This window comes from Ostrea edulis, chromosome 1, assembly GCF_947568905.1.
Source record: "Ostrea edulis chromosome 1, xbOstEdul1.1, whole genome shotgun sequence".
In the NCBI taxonomy this organism is placed as follows: Eukaryota; Metazoa; Mollusca; class Bivalvia; order Ostreida; family Ostreidae; genus Ostrea; species Ostrea edulis.
In genome coordinates, this window is record NC_079164.1 from 28,444,642 (window position 1) to 28,469,928 (window position 25,287).

Sequence of the window (25,287 nt, forward strand, 5' to 3'; positions counted from 1 at the left end):
CAACAATCAAATAACAAGGTGCGTGATAAATCTAGACAGATTCAGGGTAGAAGGTCGACTGCTGGACAGGTAGGTGGACAAGGTTGTGCACGCTTGAGCTCCAGTTTATTAAGGATTAGGTCAGAGGTAATATACATAGGGATATAAATATATAGAATATACGTTTCTGCAGCGTTGTATTTCCCGCGTTCACTGAATAGGCGGATCAAAATTCTAATTTGTGTTTCAAGATGCTTTCATGTCTGGATAACTTTGGAATTTTTTATTAATTTTTTTTTTTACTCTGGTTCGGTACGTTTGTAGAAGAATTCTTAGAAAAGGTTTATATGTTCGTTACAAACAGTAACCGCTGCAAATTATGTGTTATTATATGCAGCATTAAGAAAGAAATATAGGGGGGGGGGGGGGGGAATGCTTTCGGGTTTCAGTCGTACTACATTTACCGCTTTTCTGAATCGGGCTCGATATTCTTGATATTCTACTTTCAATTTAACTCTGAAATCAGAAATATGATACAATGTTATTTACTTGTAAGATAGAATAATTATGGCAGGAGTACTTCATAATTCGTGGCTTTTTTCTTTAGATATATCTTGTTTGGAAACCGCGCACCTCAGTTGCATGAAACATGTACTTCTCAAGACCGCAGGCGGTTTGTAAAATTGCCAACTTTGGGAGGATGAGATGACGGTCGGTTGTCGGTGATTGATGTTGACCTGACACTCATTCCACTGTCTTTGATGATGATGAATTCATGTGAAATTTCAATTGAAACGAGGCTGCTAAACTCTGCAGTATAGTCAACGGTTAAGAACGATGAAACTTGTGTTGTTTACATTGCACCTGATTACAACAATCACTCGGAATTTGGTGGAAGGTGGCCATGACTGTGTTCATCGCCCGCCCACGCCAGAGGAGGTGAGACAACAATGAGTGTGCTCTCATAATTTGTTTATTTTGTTTGAATTATGTCTTTAACTTCTCTTATTTCCAATTTGGATTCAGTGTTATATATTTCTAATATTTAAAATAGTTTTCAGCATCCACATGGACATATATGGTAGTCTATTCATGTAATAACTGACATGTGTTGCATTGAAGTTTACAAGAAAAGAAATTCTCCATATAAAATCCTTTTCAAGTTTTTAAAAACCTCTAACAAAGTCATACATTTTTAAATCTAATTAAATGTTCACCATCAAACATCAAGAAATGTCAGCAGTTAATATTTGATATAATTTTAAAGTAAATGTCAAAAGTTGGAATGTTTCTTCCTGAAAACAAACAATACTATATTAAAGTCATATGCATGGAGCTATTTACTTGTACGGATCGTCCGTGTTTTCCACAATTTTTTGGTCAAAATATGCTCTACGGATTCACGTTGAAAATGTACGATTTTCCACAAATCTGCAAAAATAAAATCAGTTCCCGAAATTTGTCAATCGGTATGATAAAGAAGCTTGTCAATTCAATTAAACTGGTTCCCCGTTGATTGATCCTACACCGAGAACCGAAACCAAGAAGTGAGATGAATAGGAAACTAGTTTAGTTAATCGAAATTATTATTGTTTAAAGCGCACCATCGATATTGATTTATTGATAACAAAGAGTTTTTCCTATATAAAAGGGTTTAACAACCCGAATAGCACTTTTTGTTATATTCAATTTTTATACTGATAAAGTGTTCAAAATACTGACAACTTGGTTCTAGAATACTGACGTCAGTCAGAAGGGGTAAACAGGTCTGTAAGACTGTGTATGCAAATTAAACATTCAAATGCTATAAATGTGTTTGTTGCAAATATGCTTTGTACGATTTTGTAAGTCTGTAAAAAGTTCTGTTGCTTCTAGTAATGTTTAGATTTGGGAACTTAATTTCTAATTTTACTTTGCTTACATATACTTTAGGTCATATATGATGTGAAGATGGACAGCCACTTGAATTTGACGAAAAGAAGTATACACGAGCAACTGAGGATTAAAATCATTATTGACGACAGCATTAAAAATCTTCCATATTCCCATCAGTCTTTGATCAATGTAAATTTATTTTATACTTGTTTTCACAAATTACAGCAGCTATAAAAATCTTCCATATTCCTATCAGTCTTTTATCAGTGTAAACATATTGTATACTTGACAAATTTGGACTTGGCAGTTGACAATATACTACTTTAAAAAGTTGTAAAACTCTTGTGAATTATTACAAATTGATTTAGCTATAGATGTAAAGCTATGTTAATCCTTGTGTGAGTTAGGAAGAGACTTGTATGGATGTTTATGCAGAAATGTAAAACTATATGTACCTTATGATAAGAGCTGAGCATTCATATTTATAAATATTTTGTAGACACTTGTCCAGGAAGCTGCTCAGTATTGGGAGAACACATTAAAGATCAAGCGTTCCTCAGCGAGCACCATCCGCCTCAATAGGTACAATGTACAAACCTCAGGGTCTGTCCAAATCATTGCAAATAAAGCGGTGGGTTGTTGTTGAACTACTGCTTGCCACTCAATAAATTTGTGTGGAAGATGGCTGGAGAGCCGATGTTATGTATGTACAAAAGTCTGCAAATTACAGTGGAAAATTTGTTTAGCATTCTGTTCCAGAATTTTAAACTCGGGGATCTCACTCAGTAATTTTGGACTGTGTCTAGGGCTGGATCAATATATTGATATAAATCGATATTTTTGAGCAATATGATAACCAATACAGCAAGCTCCTTATCGTTTAATATATTGAGAGTTGTTATTAACATATATTACAGCGAGATTTCATGAACAAGTTAACAAATTAATTGAAAATATTCGATCAAAATGTCATTTGCTCCATGACTGCATACCAACACAAACATGTAGAAAGTGTGCTGTGGTGGTCTCAATTTTCAAAAAATAGCTTGGAAAAACCAAACTGTAAAGTTTGTGGAACAGAGGTCTCAAGCTTTGGTGGTACAACTAATTTAGCAACACATTTGTGATGACACCATAAAGCTAACTCTCAGAAAGATGGTATAAATTATCTTTTGATATTGATGAATGGTATATGCAGTGATCATTACAAACACTCTAAAGTTAGAGTTGATCCTTTTTAATATTGCTATACATGGGGCATACCTATATGTTTCTATAACATTTCTTGTTTTTCAATATTGGAAATTCATATTCATGTAAGTCATTATTTAAAAGCATTAGAAGCAAATATTCATAAAATAAAGCTTTATTAAAGAAAAGCAGATTAAAAGGATATTGTAAATGGGTAAATGACATTTCAGTTTTGGGGTAAATGTTGTCTTTTTAACTTCGGGAATGGGCCTTCTCTTGGCCATATCTTTAGAGAATCAAGAGCCTTGGAGACTACCACCTCAAACTTTTTTTAAAAATAATGTTTTCTCAACTTATTTTGGTAGCATATCAGTCACAAAACATTTCTTAGGACATATTTTCAAATTATATGATATGTTATGGTCACTTATGAATTACTTGGACATTTACAGGCAAGACTTCTGTAGATATAACATGGTTGTTTATGAATTGTTGTAGGCAGTGTGTTAATAACATGGTTGTTTATGAATTGTTGTAGGCAGTGTGTTAATAACATGGTTGTTTATGAATTGTTGTAGGCAGTGTGTTAATAACATGGTTGTTTATGAATTGTTGTAGGCAGTGTGTTAATAACATGGTTGTTTATGAATTGTTGTAGGCAGTGTGTCAATAACATGGTTGTTTATGAACGAGGAGATCGCTACTGTGTGGGCTACTGTTCTCCAAAAACAAAGTGTGGAGATTTTCTAATTCCAGAGCAACATTTAGAGGTATGTATTTACTTTTATTGGTAGAATGCTATAAGTGTACCCTTTCTGTGCAAAATTAATGTACTCTTCCATTCATTTGATACACATATTTGCTGATTGTTACTGAAATGGCTAAAACAGCTTCACATTACATAAAAATCACCACTGATATATCAAAATTTAGACATTTTGCAATGTTTGTTGTAATAATTATGATATTAGAATTTCTTTTGTTTATATAGAAACAGTGAACCAAACATTATTGTAGAAGTACCGTTTATTAAGTGGAAATTCTAGCAAAACACAAATTTAGGGATTTTTCCATAAAAATCATTTAGCGAGAGATAATTTTAGTCACTTTCAAATTCCAAGAAAGATAACTACTACATGTAAGTACAATACGGATTAAATTGTTAATGATATTCAACTTTAGAGACCTCATCACTCTCGCTAATAATGCCAAAATTAAGTCCTCACTAAAAATTCTGCTTATACGGTATTCATTGTGGAGAAATTTACATACTTTTCGTAAAATTTGTTTGGAGGTAACTTTTTTCATGCTGTTTTATTTTTCTTCATTCTTTAACATATTCCAACATCTTAATCACGGTTCAAAATTAAAAAAGTTTTTACATTCTAGTTGACAGGTAATGCCCCTTTAACAGCATATGAGAAAAATACTAAGTAAATTTACTTATGCAGTGATGAATATTTGTCCCACTCCCGCATGAAAACAAGTTGTTTCGCGCCTTACTATGTACGAGAGTTCTTCAAAGGGAAATAACTCAAACATATCTCGAAATTATTATCATCATATCTTGGTGGAATTTTGTCTGTTGTAAACTGTATTGATCAAGTTTGTTTATCTATAGATTTATATTTGTGTTTAGCGGTATTCATATTTTGGCATCTTTGGCAGAAACAAAAGTATGCTGACTTCATATGGATGTTAAGAAATAAATTTCCAAACCCACACTCTCAATATACCAGAACATTGATAGTGCTAATTTAGGGTTGTGCGAAATAGGCCCCTAGTTCAATATTTGTGATTGTATTAAATTTTGAATGCACTAAAATAAATACACATAGAGTAGTTTTAACACAGTTATCTTACTCTCAGAATGCATCTCATCTATTCCTCTTGTTCCTTTATAGTTTACTTATTCATCTGTCAATAAAAACCCACTAATAGCAATGCTTTAATTGCCCAGTGTGTGCTAATTAGGTGGAATATGGTAACTTTTATAGACTACGAGTTTTAGATATACTCGGTTGAATTTTCGCACAGTGTGAGAGTATTATCTAACTAAAATTTATATAATTATGTACATAAAATAAATTCTTATAATGATAGACTTATTATTTGTAGCGATGTTACTATCATGATCAGAGAAGTGGCAAACTAAAAAGCTCGGGCCAAGCCGGCACTGGTGTCACAAAAGCAGATTTTATTCTGTACGTGGCTGCACTGCCTTCTGCTAAATGCCAACAAGCCAAAACGATTGCTTACGCAGCTCACTGCCAACAGGAAATCATGTTAGATAGGTAAGGTTTCTGTGTTTCGTGTTAAGCTTTTCTCTGAAGATGTTAATAAATAAATGTCACACCGTAGGTAGGCCGTACAGTTTGGAAGCCACCAAAGTGTGACAGGTGGTTTAATGGATTTCTCTCTGTATTACAGACCTGTAGCTGGTTACATCAGTATTTGTCCTGATTCTGTGTCAACTCGCACACATGACAGAACTCAGCTACTGTCCACAATGAAGCATGAAATCCTGCATGCTCTGGTATAGTAAAATCCTCAATCTCGGTCATATTTAGACAATAAATACTCTAGTGGAGTAAAAATCATTGCCATATTCAGACAACACATACTTTGGTGGTATTTAGACAACACATACTCTAGTAGAGTAAAAATCCTTGACATATTTAGACAATGCATACTCTAGTAGAGTAAAAATCCTTGACATATTTAGACAATGCATACTCTAGTAGAGTAAAAATCCTTGACATATTTAGACAATGCATACTCTAGTAGAGTAAAAATCCTTGACATATTTAGACAATGCATACTCTAGTAGAGTAAAAATCCTTGACATATTTAGACAATGCATACTCTAGTAGAGTAAAATTCCTTAACATATTTAGACAACACATACTTTGGTAGAATAAAAATCATTAAGGTATTTAAACAACACATACTCAAGTAGAGTAAAAATCCTTGATATATTTAGACAATGCATACTTTGGTAGAGAAAATATCCTTGACATATTTAGACAACACATACTTTGGTAGAGTAAAAATCCTTGACATATTTAGACAATACATACTCTAGTAGAGTAAAATCCTTGACATATTTAGACAATGCATACTTTGGTAGAGAAAATATCCTTGACATATTTAGACAATACATACTCTAGTAGAGTAAAAATCCTGGACATATTTAGACAACACATCCTTAATAGAGTAAAAATCCTTGACATATTTAGACAACACATACTCTAGTAGAGTAAAATCCACAGTGAATATCAGATTTAGAAAATGCATAAACAACTGATATTCAAAAGTAAAAATTATCAGATGAACAGTCACTTTTATTTTAAAGAAAAGACAATTTTGATAAAACAGTTGTTTAAAAGTTTTCTGTATCTCAGATACAGAAGAGACAAGTGATCTTAGTATTGACTTACAAATGATTAAGTATTGAATTTTAAGGTTTGTTTCAAGAGCAAGAATGGAATGAATTCTTAAGAAAAACCCCATTACATAATTTTAATAAGTTGTAGATCTGCAAAGCTTGGCAGCTGTTTTGAGTTTACTTTTAACTCTATGCTAGATTGTATGTTTATAGCTCTTTTGCATGTTCCTGTATACTAAATGTTGTTTTTAGGGATTTTCTGCAGGGCTGTATGCTTTCTACAGAGACCAGTATGGAAACCCCCTAACATCAAGAGATCCCTCCAGCAACAAGCCAAAACACACTCACCCCTTGTATGTGATTATAGATTATACACCTTTCCATATTCTATATTTTAAAAAAAAATTACAAAATAAAAGATTTTTCAGATATAAGCAGTGTCTGTATGTACATTTGTAAGGTGTTTTGTGATTTCAGATTCAAATTCTACATCTGGAGTGATCGCGTGATGAAGGAGGTCATACGATATGGATGGAAAACCGCTGGGGGAGGCATAAACAGAAATGTCCGTCTGATAGTCACCCCAGCAGTGCAGGTAACAGACTGATAAACTCAGGGGATATGATGTACTTTAGAATCAGTTAAATTTATGGGGGCCAATGTCGTGGATTGTCAATATTTTACACTTTTGTTAGGGTGCAGTTTCATCGATATAATTTCTGTTCATTGAAACATTATATAAATTGTGTATTTCATTTTGGTTAAAAATTTTGGGACCCACAGAAACCTAATTATTTTACATCAGTTACTTAAGATTCCTCCACAAGAATATATATAGCACTTTGGGGAGGGGGGGGGGGTATTATACATGTAGTTACTTAGCACCTCTCTCCCAAACATACAACACTTCAGGTGGGGGGGGGGGGATAGTTACTTTGGAGCACCCAAATGTAGTCCATGTATTGGTTGAAGTTAATAAGAAATCACCTTGCAGAATTTTTTTATTTTCCGTTTAAAAGATCTATTTTCATGACATAAGAATTCTGACTGGGAATTGATATGGATGGCATCTGAGTAATGTAGGGTTCCTCATAAAGGACACAAGCTAGCTAGATATGTTTTATTCTGGAATTGTGATGATTCCATGTTTTGATATAGAGAGAAGTCCGCCGCCATTTTAATTGCCCCAGTTTAGAAGGAGCTGAGGTAGAGAACCAAGGGATTTATGGGACCTCAGTCACACACTGGGAAAAACGCCTGTTTGAGGTAAGAATATGTATGTTTGAGGAGGGGTTTATGGGACCTCAGTCACACACTGGGAAAAATGCCTGTTTGAGGTAAGAATATGTATGTAAGAGAAGGGATTTATGGGACCTCAGTCACACACTGGGAAAAACGCCTGTTTGAGGTACATGTAAGTGGCTTATTGTTTTCTTTCTAATACTAATTGTGTCAGTATCTGATAGCTGACTGGATGGAAACCAGTGTGAATTTTCACCTTTATGTTACAGCCATTGACTAGTATAGAAACCAGTGTGTATTTTCACCTTTATGTTACAGCCACGTTTATGATAACGGAACACAGACATAAATGTGGTGAAGTTCAATAGATAGAGAATTTACAATCAGTATATGTAATGAACTTGTTAATAATAGCTCAATAGAACACTTCTAAGCAGTCATGAATATTCATGCACTGTAGAATCATTTATCTGGAGTCAAATTTTTTATGGATGGAGAAAAATGAACAGGTTATAGGGGACTTGATTCCATAGTTAGAATGTTGTTCTGTTTATTCCCTTGTAGTTCATTTTCTCTTGTTCATGAAGGATTAAGATTCGTTGGTATTTACATATCATGAAAGCAAAAGACAAACACCTCCCCTTCCCCCTGAGAATTTAGGATTTTGAAATATGAGTGATACATATAAATTAGGTTAAAAGGTTAAGATTTGATACTGATGAAACAAAACAAGAACTGTTCTAAAAGTTTGCAGAAAAGTTCTGTTAGATAGCATTATGAAGCCAATAAAATTTTGTATGGATAGATTCCAATAAATATGTAAATATCTTATGTTTTCTGACAAATTTTAAGAATAATACAGCTAACTAAATATTTGAAGATGATTTTTACAGAGCATGGTGTTATTTGTTGGGGTTTTTTTTTTTTGCACATTCTCATAATAAGGTATTTTACGTATTTCATTTATTGTATTTTTAGCGCATGAAAACTTACGATATTTATATCACATCACAACAAAAGTTAAACATTTTTTGAAAGTTTCAATTATATTAGGAACTTTACCACTTAGGGATGATAAACATTTAAACAATGAATTACTTTTTGAAAGATGTTGTCTCATAACTGCAACGGTTTGTGCATACAAATTGAATTCATTTATATCTTAAATCTTCCCCCTTATTCTTTTGGTAAGTAGCGATTAATGGAACAGACATGGAAGGCAAAAGTGATGTCATAACATAAAAGAAAAAAGAAGAAATATAATAATCCCATTCTTAATTGATTTTCAGTTAAATATCATAAACATCAACTATTAACAAAGTTGTACAATCTGAACTGGGTTTCAACATGCAGTTCATAATTTTTCAGATCTATCTAATTGTAAACAGGGTAGGTATAGTCACTATAGGCGCTAGTCAGCCATGTTGTCACTTCGAGAAATTGAAAGTACAATTACTGAGAGAAGAATTGTTGAGAAATCCCACACTTGGATTAATTTCTTGTGTTTGTTTGGTGATATTAACTACATAAGAGGTAAGATCAACTTATCTGGCATCGAATGAGGTGCACTTGTGTTGTCTGAGATGGGAATGGACAACAAAGCTTTGTTTTCATTCTGCACATGTGCAGCTGAGCACAGAAATTGGTAATTTTGTCTGTAATAATAATAGTAAGGGTCTATACCATACCATCCCCAAATAAGGGGTAATGATAATTTTATTAGTAAATGGTATGGTATAGACCCTACTATTATTATTACAAAATCAACGGTTCTTGTGAACCGAGATGCTAGATGCAGACGACATGCTCGACAGTGTTCATACACCTAACAGATTTATATCGATTTGATCCTTGCATTTATAAGCAAATATAACTTCAAAACTCTCTTATGCATTTTATCACAGGATTAAAGAGTGAATGTAAATATGTTTTAAAAAGTTAAAAACAGCAACATTGTGTGACATCTTTGAGCCCCGCACTATTATAAAATTTTGTGTATGGGTCAAGGAATCAGTGATGAAAACAAAAAAAATGTTTTTGGATGCTGCTGGAGATGGACTAAATGTCTCTAAAACCGTGTTGTATAAATAGCATTGCCATTATGAGGATGAAAGGATGGATATATTTTCTGGGGTTTGAAGTCCTGCAACATTCTCCATATAGACCAAATCTTGCACCTATGAATTTTGCTTTATCCCCCCCCCCTTCCCCTTTCCTTCTCTGTGTGAAATCTGCTCTGCATGATCAGCAATTCTTTGATCTGCACAACAAAAATGTAATCAAAACACTGACAAGTCATGTTAAAGAGATACATTCCACAAGTGGTTAAAACGACATGAGAAGTGCATGAAATTGAATGGTGTGTCTTTTGAAAAAGAGTGAAATCTTTGAAAAAATGTTTATAAATGTCTTTGATCCCCGGTGATTTTTTTGCCTTTGATAATCTCTGATGAAGTTTTTAACTTTGATAATCTCTGATGAAGTTTTTGACTTTGATGATCTCTGATGGAGTTTTTGACTTTGATGAAGTTTTGACTTTGATGATCTCTGATGAAGTTTTTGACTTGGATGATCTCTGATGAAGTTTTTGACTTTGATAATCTCTGATGAAGTTTTTAACTTTGATAATCTCTGATGAAGTTTTTGACTTTGATGATCTCTGATGGAGTTTTTGACTTTGATGAAGTTTTTGACTTTGATGAAGTTTTTGACTTTGATGATCTCTGATGAAGTTTTTGACTTAGATGATCTCTGATGAAGTTTTTGACTTTGATAATCTCTGATGAAGTTTTTAACTTTGATAATCTCTGATGAAGTTTTTGACTTTGATGATCTCTGATGGAGTTTTTGACTTTGATGAAGTTTTTGACTTTGATGATCTCTGATGAAGTTTTTGACTTTGATGATCTCTGATGAATTTTTTTTTTGATTTGACAGAATGAGGTGATGACTGGTACATACACACAGAATCCTGTCATTTCCAGGGTAACACTGGCTCTAATGGAGGACACTGGGTAGGGACTGTTTGTAACTCAGTAGGACGTGGAAACACCATGCCCTGCTGGAAAGTTATAGAAAATCAATCTAAGAGGTTTTATCATTGTGTAAACATTATGATTTATTAAAATGTGACAGCAATGTGAGATTTTGTATGTTTTCATACTTTTATATAAAATACTCAAATCTGATTGGCCAAGAAATGGTTGAAAAAACACATAATGTTTCCCAGTGGGAGTAAAGGCTACACCCTGCAGTGTGATAGTATTTAGCAACAGGAAACATTACTTGATAGTGGGTGATATTATAAAAATTACCACATGTTCACAGATTGTGCATGTATGGTTCACTGTAGATTGCACAGTGATATCAGATGGTAAAATGAATGTTTATGACCATCAAAACAACATAAATGGTCGTGAATAAGGTATTCCCATTCTAATGCAATTTCGGATTTTGTTTGATGTTTACATCCTTTTTTTGTTGAGTTTTGTATTTTTGTTATGATACGTTACGAAATGTTTACACCTGATGTTATGTTTTTACGTCATTTTATTATGACATCACAATCGAAAGTTTTCCCATCTTGTTAATTTCCTCATCTAACTGCTGTTTTGTTTTATGGTATACATCTAATAAATCAATTACATTCAGTATAATAAAATGAATAGTGCATTTACATGTAGTTGAGGGTGACATTGAAAATTTTCACCCAAAGAAAACTATTTTCATTTCTGGCTGTGCCTCAGTTGACAATGGGTTTTTTTCTGGGTGAAAATTTTCATTTTTGCCCTCAAATGCATGCACTATTTATATAATATGCAATAACTGCACTCAGTATTTAATTAATTGTCTGAATGCCAATGTATTATTGAAATGCCAATAATACTTATGTAACTAATTATATAATAAATGTTTTACTGAATAATTTTGTAATCTCCATTTGATGTTTTTTTTGAAGGTGGTACCAGGTGAATTACAATATGGCAGAAGATCTAGAGTGGGGTAAAAATTTAGGCTGCAATTTTGTGACGAAGAGTTGTAAAGATTGGATGGATTCCCACAGACCTCTGTAAGTAATGAAGACAAATAAAAATCAATGTACACTGTAAGTGATAAAATGCAGGTAAATCTCACTAATTCCTGTAAGTAATGAAGACACCTATATCTCATCAACACCTGTAAGTAATGAAGACACCTATATCTCATTAACACCTGTAAGTAATGAAGACACCTATATCTCATCAACACCTGTAAGTAATGAAAACACCTATATCTCATTAACACCTGTAAGTAATGAAAACACCTATATCTCATCAACACCTGTAAGTAATGAAGACACCTATATCTCATCAACACCTGTAAGTAATGAAAACACCTATATCTCATTAACACCTGTAAGTAATGAAGACACCTATATCTCATCAACACCTGTAAGTAATGAAAACACCTATATCTCATCAACATCTGTAAGTAATGAAGACACCTATATCTCATTAACACCTGTAAGTAATGAAGACACCTATATCTCATTAACACCTGTAAGTAATGAAAACACCTATATCTCATCACCTGTAAGTAATGAAAACACCTATATCTCATTAACACCTGTAAGTAATGAAAACACATGCATCTCATTAACACCTGTAAGTAATGAAGACACCTATATCTCATCACCTGTAAGTAATGAAAACACCTATATCTCATTAACACCTGTAAGTAATGAAAACACCTATATCTCATCAACACCTGTAAGTAATGAAGACACCTATATCTCATTAACACTTGTAAGTAATGAAAACACAATCTCATCAACACCTGTAAGTAATGAAAACACCTATATCTCATTAACACCTGTAAGTAATGAAGACACCTATATCTCATTAACACCTGTAAGTAATGAGGACACCTATATCTCATTAACACCTGTAAGTAATGAAAACACCTATATCTCATCAACACCTGTAAGTAATGAAGACACCTATATCTCATTAACACCTGTAAGTAATGAAAACACCTATATCTCATCACCTGTAAGTAATGAAAACACCTATATCTCATTAACACCTGTAAGTAATGAAGACACCTATATCTCATTAACACCTGTAAGTAATGAGGACACCTATATCTCATTAACACCTGTAAGTAATGAAAACACCTATATCTCATCAACACCTGTAAGTAATGAAGACACCTATATCTCATTAACACCTGTAAGTAATGAAAACACCTATATCTCATCACCTGTAAGTAATGAAGACACCTATATCTCATTAACACCTGTAAGTAATGAGGACACCTATATCTCATCAACACCTGTAAGTAATGAAGACACCTATATCTCATTAACACCTGTAAGTAATGAAGACACCTATATCTCATCAACACCTGTAAGTAATGAGGACACCTATATCTCATCAACACCTGTAAGTAATGAAGACACCTATATCTCATTAACACCTGTAAGTAATGAAAACACCTATATCTCATCAACACCTGTAAGTAATGAAGACACCTATATCTCATCAACATCTGTAAGTAATGAAGACACCTATATCTCATTAACACCTGTAAGTAATGAGGACACCTATATCTCATCAACACCTGTAAGTAATGAAGACACCTATATCTCATCAACACCTGTAAGTAATGAAGACACCTATATCTCATTAACACTTGTAAGTAATGAAGACATCTATATCTCATCAACACCTGTAAGTAATGAAAACACCTATATCTCATTAACACTTGTAAGTAATGAAAACACAATCTCATCAACACCTGTAAGTAATGAAAACACCTATATCTCATTAACACCTGTAAGTAATGAAAACACCTATATCTCATCAACACCTGTAAGTAATGAAGACACCTATATCTCATTAACACTTGTAAGTAATGAAAACACCTATATCTCATCAACACATGTAAGTAATGAAAACACTTATATCTCATTAACACCTGTAAGTAATGAAAACATCTATATCTCATTAACACCTGTAAGTAATGAAAACACAATCGTCCTAGACTGCGAATCTTGTCCCCTCGGTGGAATTTCCCTACCCCACACTCGTACTAATGAAGGATTCTATTAATCTCATTAACACCTGTAAGTAATGAAAACACCTATATCTCATCAACACCTGTAAGTAATGAAGACACCTATATCTCATTAACACTTGTAAGTAATGAAGACACCTATATCTCATCAACACCTGTAAGTAATGAAGACATCTATATCTCATTAACACCTGTAAGTAATGAAGACACTTATATCTCATCAACACCTGTAAGTAATGAAAACACCTATATCTCATTAACACTTGTAAGTAATGAAAACACAATCTCATTAACACTTGTAAGTAATGAAAACACAATCTCATTAACACCTGTAAGTAATGAAAACACCTATATCTCATTAACACCTGTAAGTAATGAAAACACCTATATCTCATCAACACCTGTAAGTAATGAAAACACCTATATCTCATTAACACCTGTAAGTAATGAAAACACCTATATCTCATCAACACCTGTAAGTAATGAAGACACCTATATCTCATTAACACCTGTAAGTAATGAAGACACCTATATCTCATTAACACTTGTAAGTAATGAAGACACCTATATCTCATCAACACCTGTAAGTAATGAAGACACCTATATCTCATTAACACCTGTAAGTAATGAAGACACCTATATCTCATCAACACCTGTAAGTAATGAAGACACCTATATCTCATCAACACCTGTAAGTAATGAAGACACCTATATCTCATCAAGAAAGAAATCTCAATTCTCCACGAGTTGAGAAGGAAAAGTCAGTCTTTATTTGGAGGACAGAAAATAGAGTGCTTTATGAATTTCATGATAAGACAAAATCTGTATTCAATTTCACCAATCATAGATATTGGTCTTAGAAAATGTGTATCATTACAACAGATCGTCAGACATGCACCCGTACTGTAAGCAGCTCAGACAAGGAATGTTGCGGACAGACTGTACACGAAACAGGAAAGCTGTGGCGTTTTGTAATCTGGTGGAATACTCTGGACCTATACCCCCTGAATATCAGGTTGATAAATCTATGTATTGTCCATGGTTTTATGAAGGCACAATTTCATGTACATTCAAAGTTTTACACAATATCAATTCAGTAAACATCCGATTGTTGAGTGTCTTTGCAAAAACAATTTGTGATTATTATTCATGCAACAAAGAAATGGACTCCTGGTAAATGTATATTGCGAGGAATGACTCCCATTTCTGTTTTGTTTTACAGTACTTTACCTCTGGGTCAGGTGTACAATGGTCGGGGGACTTCAGAAGACTGGGAGGCTCTGTGGAGCTGGCAGATTACTGTCCTTATCTACAGGTAACATCAAATAGTGTAATCTTCTATCACACTAATGAATTCAAGAAGGTTAACTACCTGGAGAATATAAATTGTGTTTTATTTGTTTTAGGAGTTTATCTGGAGAGAAAATGATGTTAATGTCAGAGATTCCAGGTGTTTTCTGCCAGGGAACGTCCCCAGTAAGTACAGTTAAGTCTCAATAAACCGCCACCCAGTAAGTACAGCCAAGTTTCAATAAACTGCCACCCAGTAAGTAGGAAACGTCCCCAGTAAGTACAATCAAGTCTCAATAAACCGCCACCCAGTAAGTACAGTCAAGTCTCAATAAACCGCCACCCAGTAAGTAGTAGGAAACGTCCCCAGTAAGTGCAATCAAGTCTCAATAAACTGCCACCCAAGAAGTAGTAGGGAATGTCCCCAGTAAGTAGTATGAAATATCCCCAGTAAATAGTATGAAATATCTCTATTAAGTAGTACGGAACATTCCCAGTGAGTAGTAGGAAACATCCTCAGTAAGTAGTAGGGAACATTCCCAGTAAGTAGTAGGGAACATCTCTATTAAGTAGTAGGGAAAATTCCCAGTAAGTTGTAGGGAACATCCCCAGTAAGTAGTAGGGAACATCTTTTGTGAAATATCTCTATTAAGTAGTAGGGAACTTCTCCAGTAAGTAGTAGGGAACATTCCCAGTAAGTTGTAGGGAACATCCCCAGTAAGTAGTAGGGAATGTCTCTATTAAGTGGTAGGGAACATACCCAGTAAGTAGTTGGGAACATCCCCAGTAAGTTGTAGAGAACATCCCCAGTAAATAGTAGGGAACATTCCCAGTGAGTAGTAGGGAACATTCCCAGTAAATAGTAGGGAACATTTCCAGTGAGTAGTAGAGAACATCCCTAGTGAGTATTAGGGAACATCCCCAGTAAGTAGTAGGGAACATCCCCAGTAAGTAGTAGGGAACCTCCCCAGTAAGTAGTAGGGAACATTCCCAGTGAGTAGTAGGGAACATTCCCAGTAAGTAGTAGGGAACATCCCCAGTAAGTAGTAGGGAACCTCCCCAGTAAGTAGTAGGGAACATTCCCAGTAAGTAGTAGGGAACATTCCCAGTGGTAGTAGGGAACATTCCCAGTGAGTAGTAGGGAACATTTCCAGTAAGTAGTAGGGAACATCTCCAGTAAGTAATAGGGAACATTCCCAGTAAGTAGTAGGGAACATTCCCAGTAAGTAGTAGGGAACATTCCCAGTGAGTAGTAGGGAACATTCCCAGTAAGTAATAGGAACATCTCCGGTGAGTAGTAGGGAACATCCCTTTTAAGTAGTCGAGAATGTCTGCAGTAAGTTGTAATGAACATCTCAGTAATTAATGATTCGTAGATGATTAGTAAGAAGTGTTTATACCCTGTTTAGTAGTGGAGTTTATCTGTGTTTGAAGTTTTCAAGAGTCACAAATATATTTAAATTTCTGTGAGATTTTTCTAGTGACTCCTGTACTTTTTTGTAGAGCCCTCTCTAAACTTCTATGGGGAGTCTTATGGTGCCAACTCTCTGTGTGTCAATCACGGATCTTCTCTGTGGACATTACAGCAGTGCAATAGGCTTATCCACACCACACATGCGGGGAGTGGCTGCTACCAGGTGTGAAAATTATCTTTTTAAAAAAAGCAAATCTTGAAGAGAAAAGCAAATCCTGAAATAAACTTAATCAGATGCAAGGAGTCATGGTTAAAACAGTCTAGTAATTATAATCATGTACTTTTATCCATTCACTAAGTATAGGACTTTGTGGGCAGATCTAAGGATTTGATTTTGGTCACATTGTGGTTAAAACAAGGTCGTGTTGATGGTTCCTTGTTCTCACTATGAAATTTCAGTCGCTGGAGTATTTTCAAAGACAGTGCAGAAATTTAAGACCATTTACTACAAACTTTTCATCAAAAATGATGATAATGAATACTAAATTTAAGTTTATATAAGTAAAATGAATAAATTTTCACCCATGGAATTTAATTTTTCATCACAGTGTATCAGTTATGTACAATTCAGTGGGAAAACTTTGTACATGTATAGAGTTTTTAAACATCATAGCAAATATACAAGTTTCTAATATTTTAGGAATTTGATAGTTGTACTGATTACAACCAGAATAAGCCAAAAAATAGATATCAACCCAATGGGCATTTGCTTGTAGCGAGTGTCCTTAGAAATACATTACAGGAGCAGTTGATGGTAATTGATTGATTGATTGTATATTGTCTAACATCCCTCTCGAGAATTTTTCACTCATATGGAGACATCACCATTGCCGGTGAAGGACTGCAAAATTTAGGCCTATGCTCGGTGCTTACCACTTTTGAGCAGGGAGGGATCTTTATTGTGTCACACTTGCTGTGACACGGGACCTCAGTTTTTGCGGTTTCATCTGAAGGAAATGTCATTCAACAATGAATTCTTGGCATGAGAGTATGCTAGGTCTCTTATGTTAGTAGAAATGATATGAATTCTGTAAATTATTGAGGAGCATTAAAGCAACTAGATGTATGATGCAATCTAATTAAAATCAGATCTTCTCTAACCATTACACTGGAGAAGGCAGTGTAACGGTTAGAGAGGATCTGATTTTAATTAGATTGATATATGAGGATTATGAAATATAAGTAAGGCTTCCTGATTTTAATTGGATTGATATATGAGGATTATGAAATATAAGTAAGGCTTCCTGATTTTAATTAGATTGATGTAAGAGGATTATGAAATATAAGTAAGTCTTCTACAGAATGAAGAAGGCAGTGTAATGGTTAGGGAAGATCTGATTTTAATTAGATAGATGTATGAGGATTATGTAATGTAAGTAAGGCTTCTACAGAATGGAGAAGGCAGTGTAATGGTTAGAGAAGATCTGATTTTAATTAGATTGATGTATGAGGATTATGAAATGTAGGTAAGGCTTCTACAGAATGGAGAAGGCAGTGTAATGGTTAGGGAAGATCTGATTTTAATTAGATAGATGTATGAGGATTATGTAATGTAAGTAAGGCTTCTACAGAATGGAGAAGGCAGTGTAATGGTTAGGGAAGATCTGATTTTAATTAGATAGATGTATGAGGATTATGTAATGTAAGTAAGGCTTCTACAGAATGGAGAAGGCAGTGTAATGGTTAGAGAAGATCTGATTTTAATTAGATTGATGTATGAGGATTATGAAATGTAGGTAAGGCTTCTACAGAATGAAGCACTGTGTGTGTTTCCTGTGTTAGGGTTTATATTTGAAGGTAAGGCAACATGGAAATTTATTTCAAAAATTTAATTTAAGTATTTTTCAGGACTACTTCATGCATTCAGCAGTAATAAAAAAATACTATAATGGTCAGTTGTCAATTTTTAGTAAACCCCTCTAATCTAGACATTTTCTTCAATCTGACAGCAGGCTGATATTGAAGAGTTTCACTGAATACATGTAGTTTTTTTTTCACTCATGGCTTTTTTTTTCAAAAGGCTTAGAGTAAATGGATCTGACATCATTAAGTGGAGTTTGAATTTTTCAGTTTGAGTGCCATCAAACAGCTGGTCTAGTGCTGTATGTCCAGGGTATGAGTTACCAGTGTCTACAGACAGGACAAAGAATCCACGTTCGATTTGTGTCCACTTCCTTCCTCCATGATGGATACATTATTTGTCCACATTGCCCAGACGTCTGTCATGTAAGCTTTGTCCTCAGTGTGAAATTAATAGAATACTTCATTATTATGAGTGTGAGATGGGGAAATTTCACCGAGGGGACAAGATTCGCAGTCTGTGACAAGGCTTTGCCGAGTCCTAGACAGCGAATCTTGTTCCAGAGGTGGATTTCCCTATCCCACATGAGTAAATAATGAGGAATTATTTTTCTCACATTTAACCCAGTTTAGTGCATAAATTCAGGAGCTTTGAGAAAATTAAGAAATAACAAAATCCTTATTTGAACTTCGATGCAAAAACTAATTACCAGTAGACAAGCAGAAAGAGCATACCTGAAAATGGTTAACACTACAAGTGTAAACTAAAAACCCAAGGTTGCCCACCAGAAAGTTATATCAAATTAGAATTTAAAGAAAACAATACACACCGTATTTAACGTAAATCATAAAATATATGATGTCACAATCAATGATGTCGCAGCAGTATAAGACAGAAAATCTCACATGGCTGTCTCACATGTGAAAAGTCGATCTCACACTAGTGATAATGTGAGAAATTGTTTTATTTATATTATTCACATATTGATTTCTCTACACATATTGATTTCTCTACACGTATTGATTTTTCTACACATTGATTTTTCTACACATTGATTTCTCTACACGTATTGATTTCTCTACACATTGATTTCTCTACACATATTGATTTCTCTACACGTATTGATTTCTCTACACATATTGATTTCTCTACACGCATTGATTTCTCTACGTATTGATTTCTCTACACGTATTGATTTCTCTACATATTGATTTCTCTATGTGTAGTGATTTCTCTACACATTGATTTCTCTACACACATTGATTTCTCTACACGTATTGATTTCTCTACATATATTAATTTCTCTACACGTGTTGATTTCTCTACATGTATTAATTTCTCTACATGTATTAATTTCTCTACATGTATTAATTTCTCTACACATATTGATTTCTCTATATGTATTAATTTCTCTACACATATTGATTACTCTACACATATTGATTTCTCTACATGTATTGATTTCTCTACACATATTGATTTCTCTATATATATTAATTTTTCTACACATATTGATTTCTCTATATGTATTAATTTCTCTACACGTATTGGTTTCTCTACACATATTGATTTCTCTATATATATTAATTTCTCTACACATATTGATTTCTCTATATATATTAATTTCTCTACACGTATTAATTTCTCTACACGTATTGATTTCTCTACACGTATTGATTTCTCTATATATATTAATTTCTCTACATACAGGTATGTTGATTTTTTCTGCATGCATTGTCACCTCCTATACATCTTCATTTCAGGATAGAGGAGTCCTGTGTCCAAAGGAAGTCGTGCCCTATGACATCATCAATAACAACACACCAGACCTGCACATTCCTTGTGGTGCCATCACATATTTACGCCGATCAAACATCTATGTCATCACTGCCGTCCTTGTTCTCTTAATGCTGTGTCTCCGCCTTACAGTGTAATGTAGGGCGGTGCAGTCTCAATGATCACGGCAGCAGAATGGATGCCTGTACAATTACTGTGTAATATACAGCTGTGTATGTGAAGATTTGTTAAAAAGAGAGGCATATCCAGCATAATATTGTAGCACTGCAGAGGTTCTCATACCGAAGAGAGGCATATCCAGCATAATATTGTAGCACTGCAGAGGTTCTCATACCGAGTGGTATTTGTATTAACCCACCTTCAATACAGTCAAATATCTGCTAAATTATTTTATTATACTTTCATGCAAAATACTCGAATCTGATCGGTCGAGAAGCATTTGAAAAAACATATTGTTACCCTCTAAGAACAGAAAGCACGCGCCCCAGGGTGATAATATCTAGCAACGGGTAACAGTACTTGACAACGGGTGATATTATAAAAAATTATCACATGCGTCAATTTATGCGCGTACGGTTCGCCGTAGATTGTTAGACGACATCATTTGAGTGTTTGTAATAAACGGGAATACCCGCATCGATATAAGAAATGTCGCATGACAGTGATTGATCAAATATCAACAGACGTAAGTTTTTCTGCTTTCCTGTTTACATAACATTCAGTATAATAAAACAAATATTGCATGTAGTTGAGGGTAACATTGAAATTTTCACCCCTCGAAAAACCATTGTCAACCTCGGCTACGCCTCGGTAGACAATGGTTTTCTCGGGGTGAAAATTTACAATCTTACCCTCAACTACATGCAATATTTATATAATCACCACCATAATGTAAATATATTATATGATATTGTGATTATGCATTGATTGTTCTGTTTCATGATTGTGCCAAAAACTTTGTGACTATATGTACAATTACACTGTCAATTGAGCTAAGTTTTGAGTGAGCTCAAATATATATATATAAATATGTACATGTGTTATATTTTAGAAATCATATTATATCATATGATAATAATCATATGTGAGTATTAGTACATGTAACTGTTGCTCTCGGTACATGAAGACTGTGTGATCAGTCGGAGCAGCCTGAAGATACTGATGAAGGGAAACTTTCATTAATATGAGTTTTGTATGTGTGTCTATCTAGTCTAATTGTGTGCTATATAATGATCTGAGTTATGGACAATCCCAAGTGATATTTACCGCTATTCTCATCAGTAAACTTAAAGAGGAATGGAACCAGACTTAAGGTATTCAATGTATAATAACCATATTTCATATCTAATAAATGGATGGTGGAAGTTTTGTAATCATGGTATCAGTTTGAAGGGTTCATCAAATAAAATAATCCACTGTAGGAATTTTCAAAATTTTGTTTACTGCTTGATTTATTTCACCTAGAATTTAACATTGAAGTATATGGGAAAAGCATGTTTTATTACAATATTTTAAAAAGAAATTATATTTTTATACAAATCTCTTGGTAGAAAGTTACATACACTTTCTCTTAATGAAAATATGAAATAAAATTAATCATTGACCACACATTTTTAGAAAATAAGATTTTTCTTATTTTTTACAAAGGGCAGACAACTCTTCCAAAAAGTCTTAAGTGCTAAAATGTCAGCTTCTAATCATTTACCAGTCATGTGAATTTCATCTGCTTCACTTTCATCATTATTCAACAATGAACATTTATGTTGATCTAAATCCTTCAAAATTGTTCATTATCCTTTCATTATACATGGAATACCTTAAGTAAAGAAAATTTAGGTCTGAGAAGAGACTCGCGAATCAAGGATCAAATGTCTGAATCCTATCTTGTCTCAATATTTTCTACTCTTTTGAAATTTGTATCAATCTCCACATTTTTTTTTTTACAAAAAATTACTACAGAGACATAGCTGCATATAGTGTGTAAATATAATGAAATAAAAATCCTGTGTAAAATCCTATCACTGTGGTTTGTGAGGGATATTCACCAGGCGTGACTAATCCACACACGCACTGTGATACTCTGTCCCGAGTTTGTGTTTTCTCTTGGTAGACAACACTTTTATATGATGCACTTCAATAAACATCTCTCATTTTGAATGTGTGCAATGGCTGTGCATTTATACAAATGATATGCATATCCAAAAAGTACAGTGTATTGTTTAGTTGTTTTATTATTCACCTCCTTGTCTGTGTATGTACATAATATATTTAAGTGCAGGATTTTTTATACAAATTTGGTGGAAACCTTGAGCAGAATAGTGGTGTGTTTTGGTGGGTTGGTTTTTTTTAAATACAAAAATCAACATTTTTTACATTGATGCAAAGTTCTTTGAGTAAAATCTCTCATATCTTTTGAAGGGCATTGATATGTTCTTTCTCCTTTACCTACATGCATAATACATGGAAATATCTATTTATCAAAAATGTTGTCATATTTTGATTTTTTTCAATCCCTCGGGATTTTGAATCAGGAACGTATAAAGTGTGCAACTATGTTTAATAGAGTTGAAGTTTTATGAAAGCTGAATTCTTTACACACTGATTTTTCTGCAGCAGAAACTGATTGCATAATTGATTTGAGTATACAGAACATTTTCTGAGGAAGATTTGTTAATGCTTTGAATTTTATCATTATTGTTGTTTTTAAGTGTTTTGTGTTGTGATTATATTTTATGTACAATGTACTTACATGTTGGGGTACCTGTATGTTGAACATGAAGGTTAATGTAGCGGTACGTTGTATGGACTGCTGTGATTTTATCTCTTCTGTGCCATTGTTTAGTAATATTATTTGGGTATGAATGTCTTATAAAATTATTTTCTTACACACACACACATATATATATATATATATATCACATCAATTTTTACGTAGTTTGTTTACAAAATGTCTGGAAGCAAAATTCCCAACAATACAGCAACGTATATCCTGAATAACCGAGGGAAGGAGGTTAACATGTGATAAAAAGAATCTACAGTTTTCATAGTGTATGTATTTTTTCTTATTCCTTCAACAAATAAAATCATGTACATTATAACAATATTTCAACAGTCAAAACTGTTACAGTAACAGTAATAAAATCAACAAATAAAATCATGTGCATTATAACACATTATAACAATATTCAACAGTCGAAACTGAGTAACTGTAACAGTAATGAAATGTATTAATTTTTTACATTGTAGTTGATAGTGATTTGACCACAATTAGTAATGTTAGGTAAAACCGTTAAGGACAATGAGTTTAACTTACTGTATGTGCTTTAAAACATGCTATTAGATTGGTCGATAAAAATGACAGGAAATCTATGGTTGGTCAAGAGAAAAATCCTGAATAAACCTTCCAAAGTTATTGGTACATGTAATATTAAGGTGAACTCACTCTGAAGTACACACCAGGAAAGATTTGGACCAGTCAGAAAGCATCAAATTTCCTGAGCATTTAGTGAATTAGTTTTGACACAAGTATGTAGATATCAATATTTTAAATCATGTCCTATGTGAATGGCTAGGTACTAAATATACCTGTATTATGCAATATGTTGAGGTTGTGACAACAAGTACATGTAATTACTTTAAGCAGTAACCAGTTTCTTATGAATAATTTATGGAATCATGCTTGATTAAATGTGAGACATGAAATCTTTATAGAATACCTGCATTATTTAACATAATGTGTACTGCTTCTGCTGATTTATCATGTTATATATGAGCAAAACTCTGTAATGACCAAACTTTTGAAGGCACTTGGCAAGCATGGTCTCAGATTTGGATAAAACTGACAAATTGGAGAAAGTACCCCAGAAATCAAAGATATTTTGTTATTATGATGCATGGTTGCTATGGAAACCATAATAGTGGATTTTAATAACTGAGGGTCAACATTTCATAGAGCTCTATAAAGTACAAAAACTTGAGTTTTTACATGTCCAATGATTGAAATAGTGTCAACTCCTCTGTTACACTCAGATCAGTATTTTAAAACATAATTGCTGAAAATTTACTTCTATCCGAGTTTTAATTTAGCAACAAATGAACTGATGTTGTCAAATCATCTGTAGATGTCCTTTGTCAAGTGCTGGAAAAAGTGATGGAATTCTCCACTGATTCATAAGATAATTAAGTCTTTCAGCAGTATGTACGGCATATTTACATTGTACTAACATAAATACGAATAAAACCATATATGAAGATACTTTATATACACAAAGAAATGCATAAATTTCAAATTTTCATACTTTCTTAACAAGTTTTAATATACTTTAATGATGCACAGAATCATAGTGTTATTCTTTCTAAATAATTGTTTATGAGTTTTTCAGCAGCCTAATTGACATATAAACTCCTTAAATGGTTTTTATGAAAACCAAAGTGTTGGAAAAACTATATATGTCTCTTATTGAATAAATAAACCACGTAGTTTTGATGATTGTGGTATTCAATATTTGCATTTCAAAAACAAAAGTTCTATTCACATTTGCAGGTATAACATATCAATCGGGGGAAATCATTTTCCATGGTGACCCTTTCAACAAAATCAGTTTTGTATTTTATTTAAAAGTTTGTTCTTCCAACTTATTAAAGCGATTACGCTAAATCCAACAAAGATAGGGGTAGAGGTTTGGTTAAATTTTATTACATGTAATTTGAGTTGTAAATATTAATCTGAAATTGTCATGAACTTTTATAAAAGCATTAAAACATGTATTATGGAAATAAATTTGTCGCAAATGCATGTGTATCATCGAATATATTGATATTAACCCAAGAAAGGCAATTTGTTATTAAATTATGCTTTTTGCAAAAATAAAAAATATTTACTGTATCACAGCAATGTTCATTTTGATTATTTGCCGAAATCAACCTTTCATCACTCTCAATACATGTGGTTTATATAAAAAAAAAAATTTAATGACAAGAGAGACAAAACAAGAGGTACTGTGAGCAATGCTCACTAAGAATACCCCCCCCCCTTACCCCAATCTCCCAAAGGGTGTTGGTAATAGGTATAAACTACCTCTTTTCTGAGTGTAAAAAACAAATGGCATGACAAACCGAACCATATTGCTACTTCGATGTCCAGTGCGCTTGACCTTTGACCTTTTGACCCCAAAATCGATAGGGAACATCTTC

General features: G+C 33.5%; 1 protein-coding gene across 1 annotated transcript; it reads left to right on the forward strand.

Annotated features, from left to right (window-relative positions):
* Positions 1-471: 471 nt before the first annotated feature.
* Positions 472-24,984, forward strand: LOC125663891 (leishmanolysin-like peptidase). Its single transcript, XM_048896317.2, has 17 exons — positions 472-918; positions 1,912-2,043; positions 2,354-2,436; positions 3,704-3,815; positions 5,164-5,339; positions 5,476-5,581; positions 6,686-6,786; positions 6,911-7,028; positions 7,592-7,699; positions 10,613-10,689; positions 11,634-11,744; positions 14,615-14,747; positions 14,955-15,047; positions 15,139-15,208; positions 16,526-16,659; positions 18,567-18,722; positions 20,061-24,984. Exons 1-17 carry the CDS (start codon positions 817-819, stop codon positions 20,229-20,231), a joined length of 1,983 nt encoding a protein of 660 aa, XP_048752274.1. The 5' UTR covers positions 472-816; the 3' UTR covers positions 20,232-24,984.
* The last annotated feature ends 303 nt before the right edge of the window (positions 24,985-25,287 follow it).

Excerpts from the sequence above, each read along its gene's own strand:
- LOC125663891 (XM_048896317.2), top strand. The coding sequence starts at position 817 with ATGAAACTTGTGTTGTTTACATTGCACCTGATTACAACAATCACTCGG. Across the intron at positions 10,690-11,633 it reads GCTCTAATGGAGGACACTGG|GTGGTACCAGGTGAATTACA; the intron begins GTAGGGACTGTT and ends TTTTTTTTGAAG. Across the intron at positions 14,748-14,954 it reads CTATACCCCCTGAATATCAG|TACTTTACCTCTGGGTCAGG; the intron begins GTTGATAAATCT and ends TTTGTTTTACAG.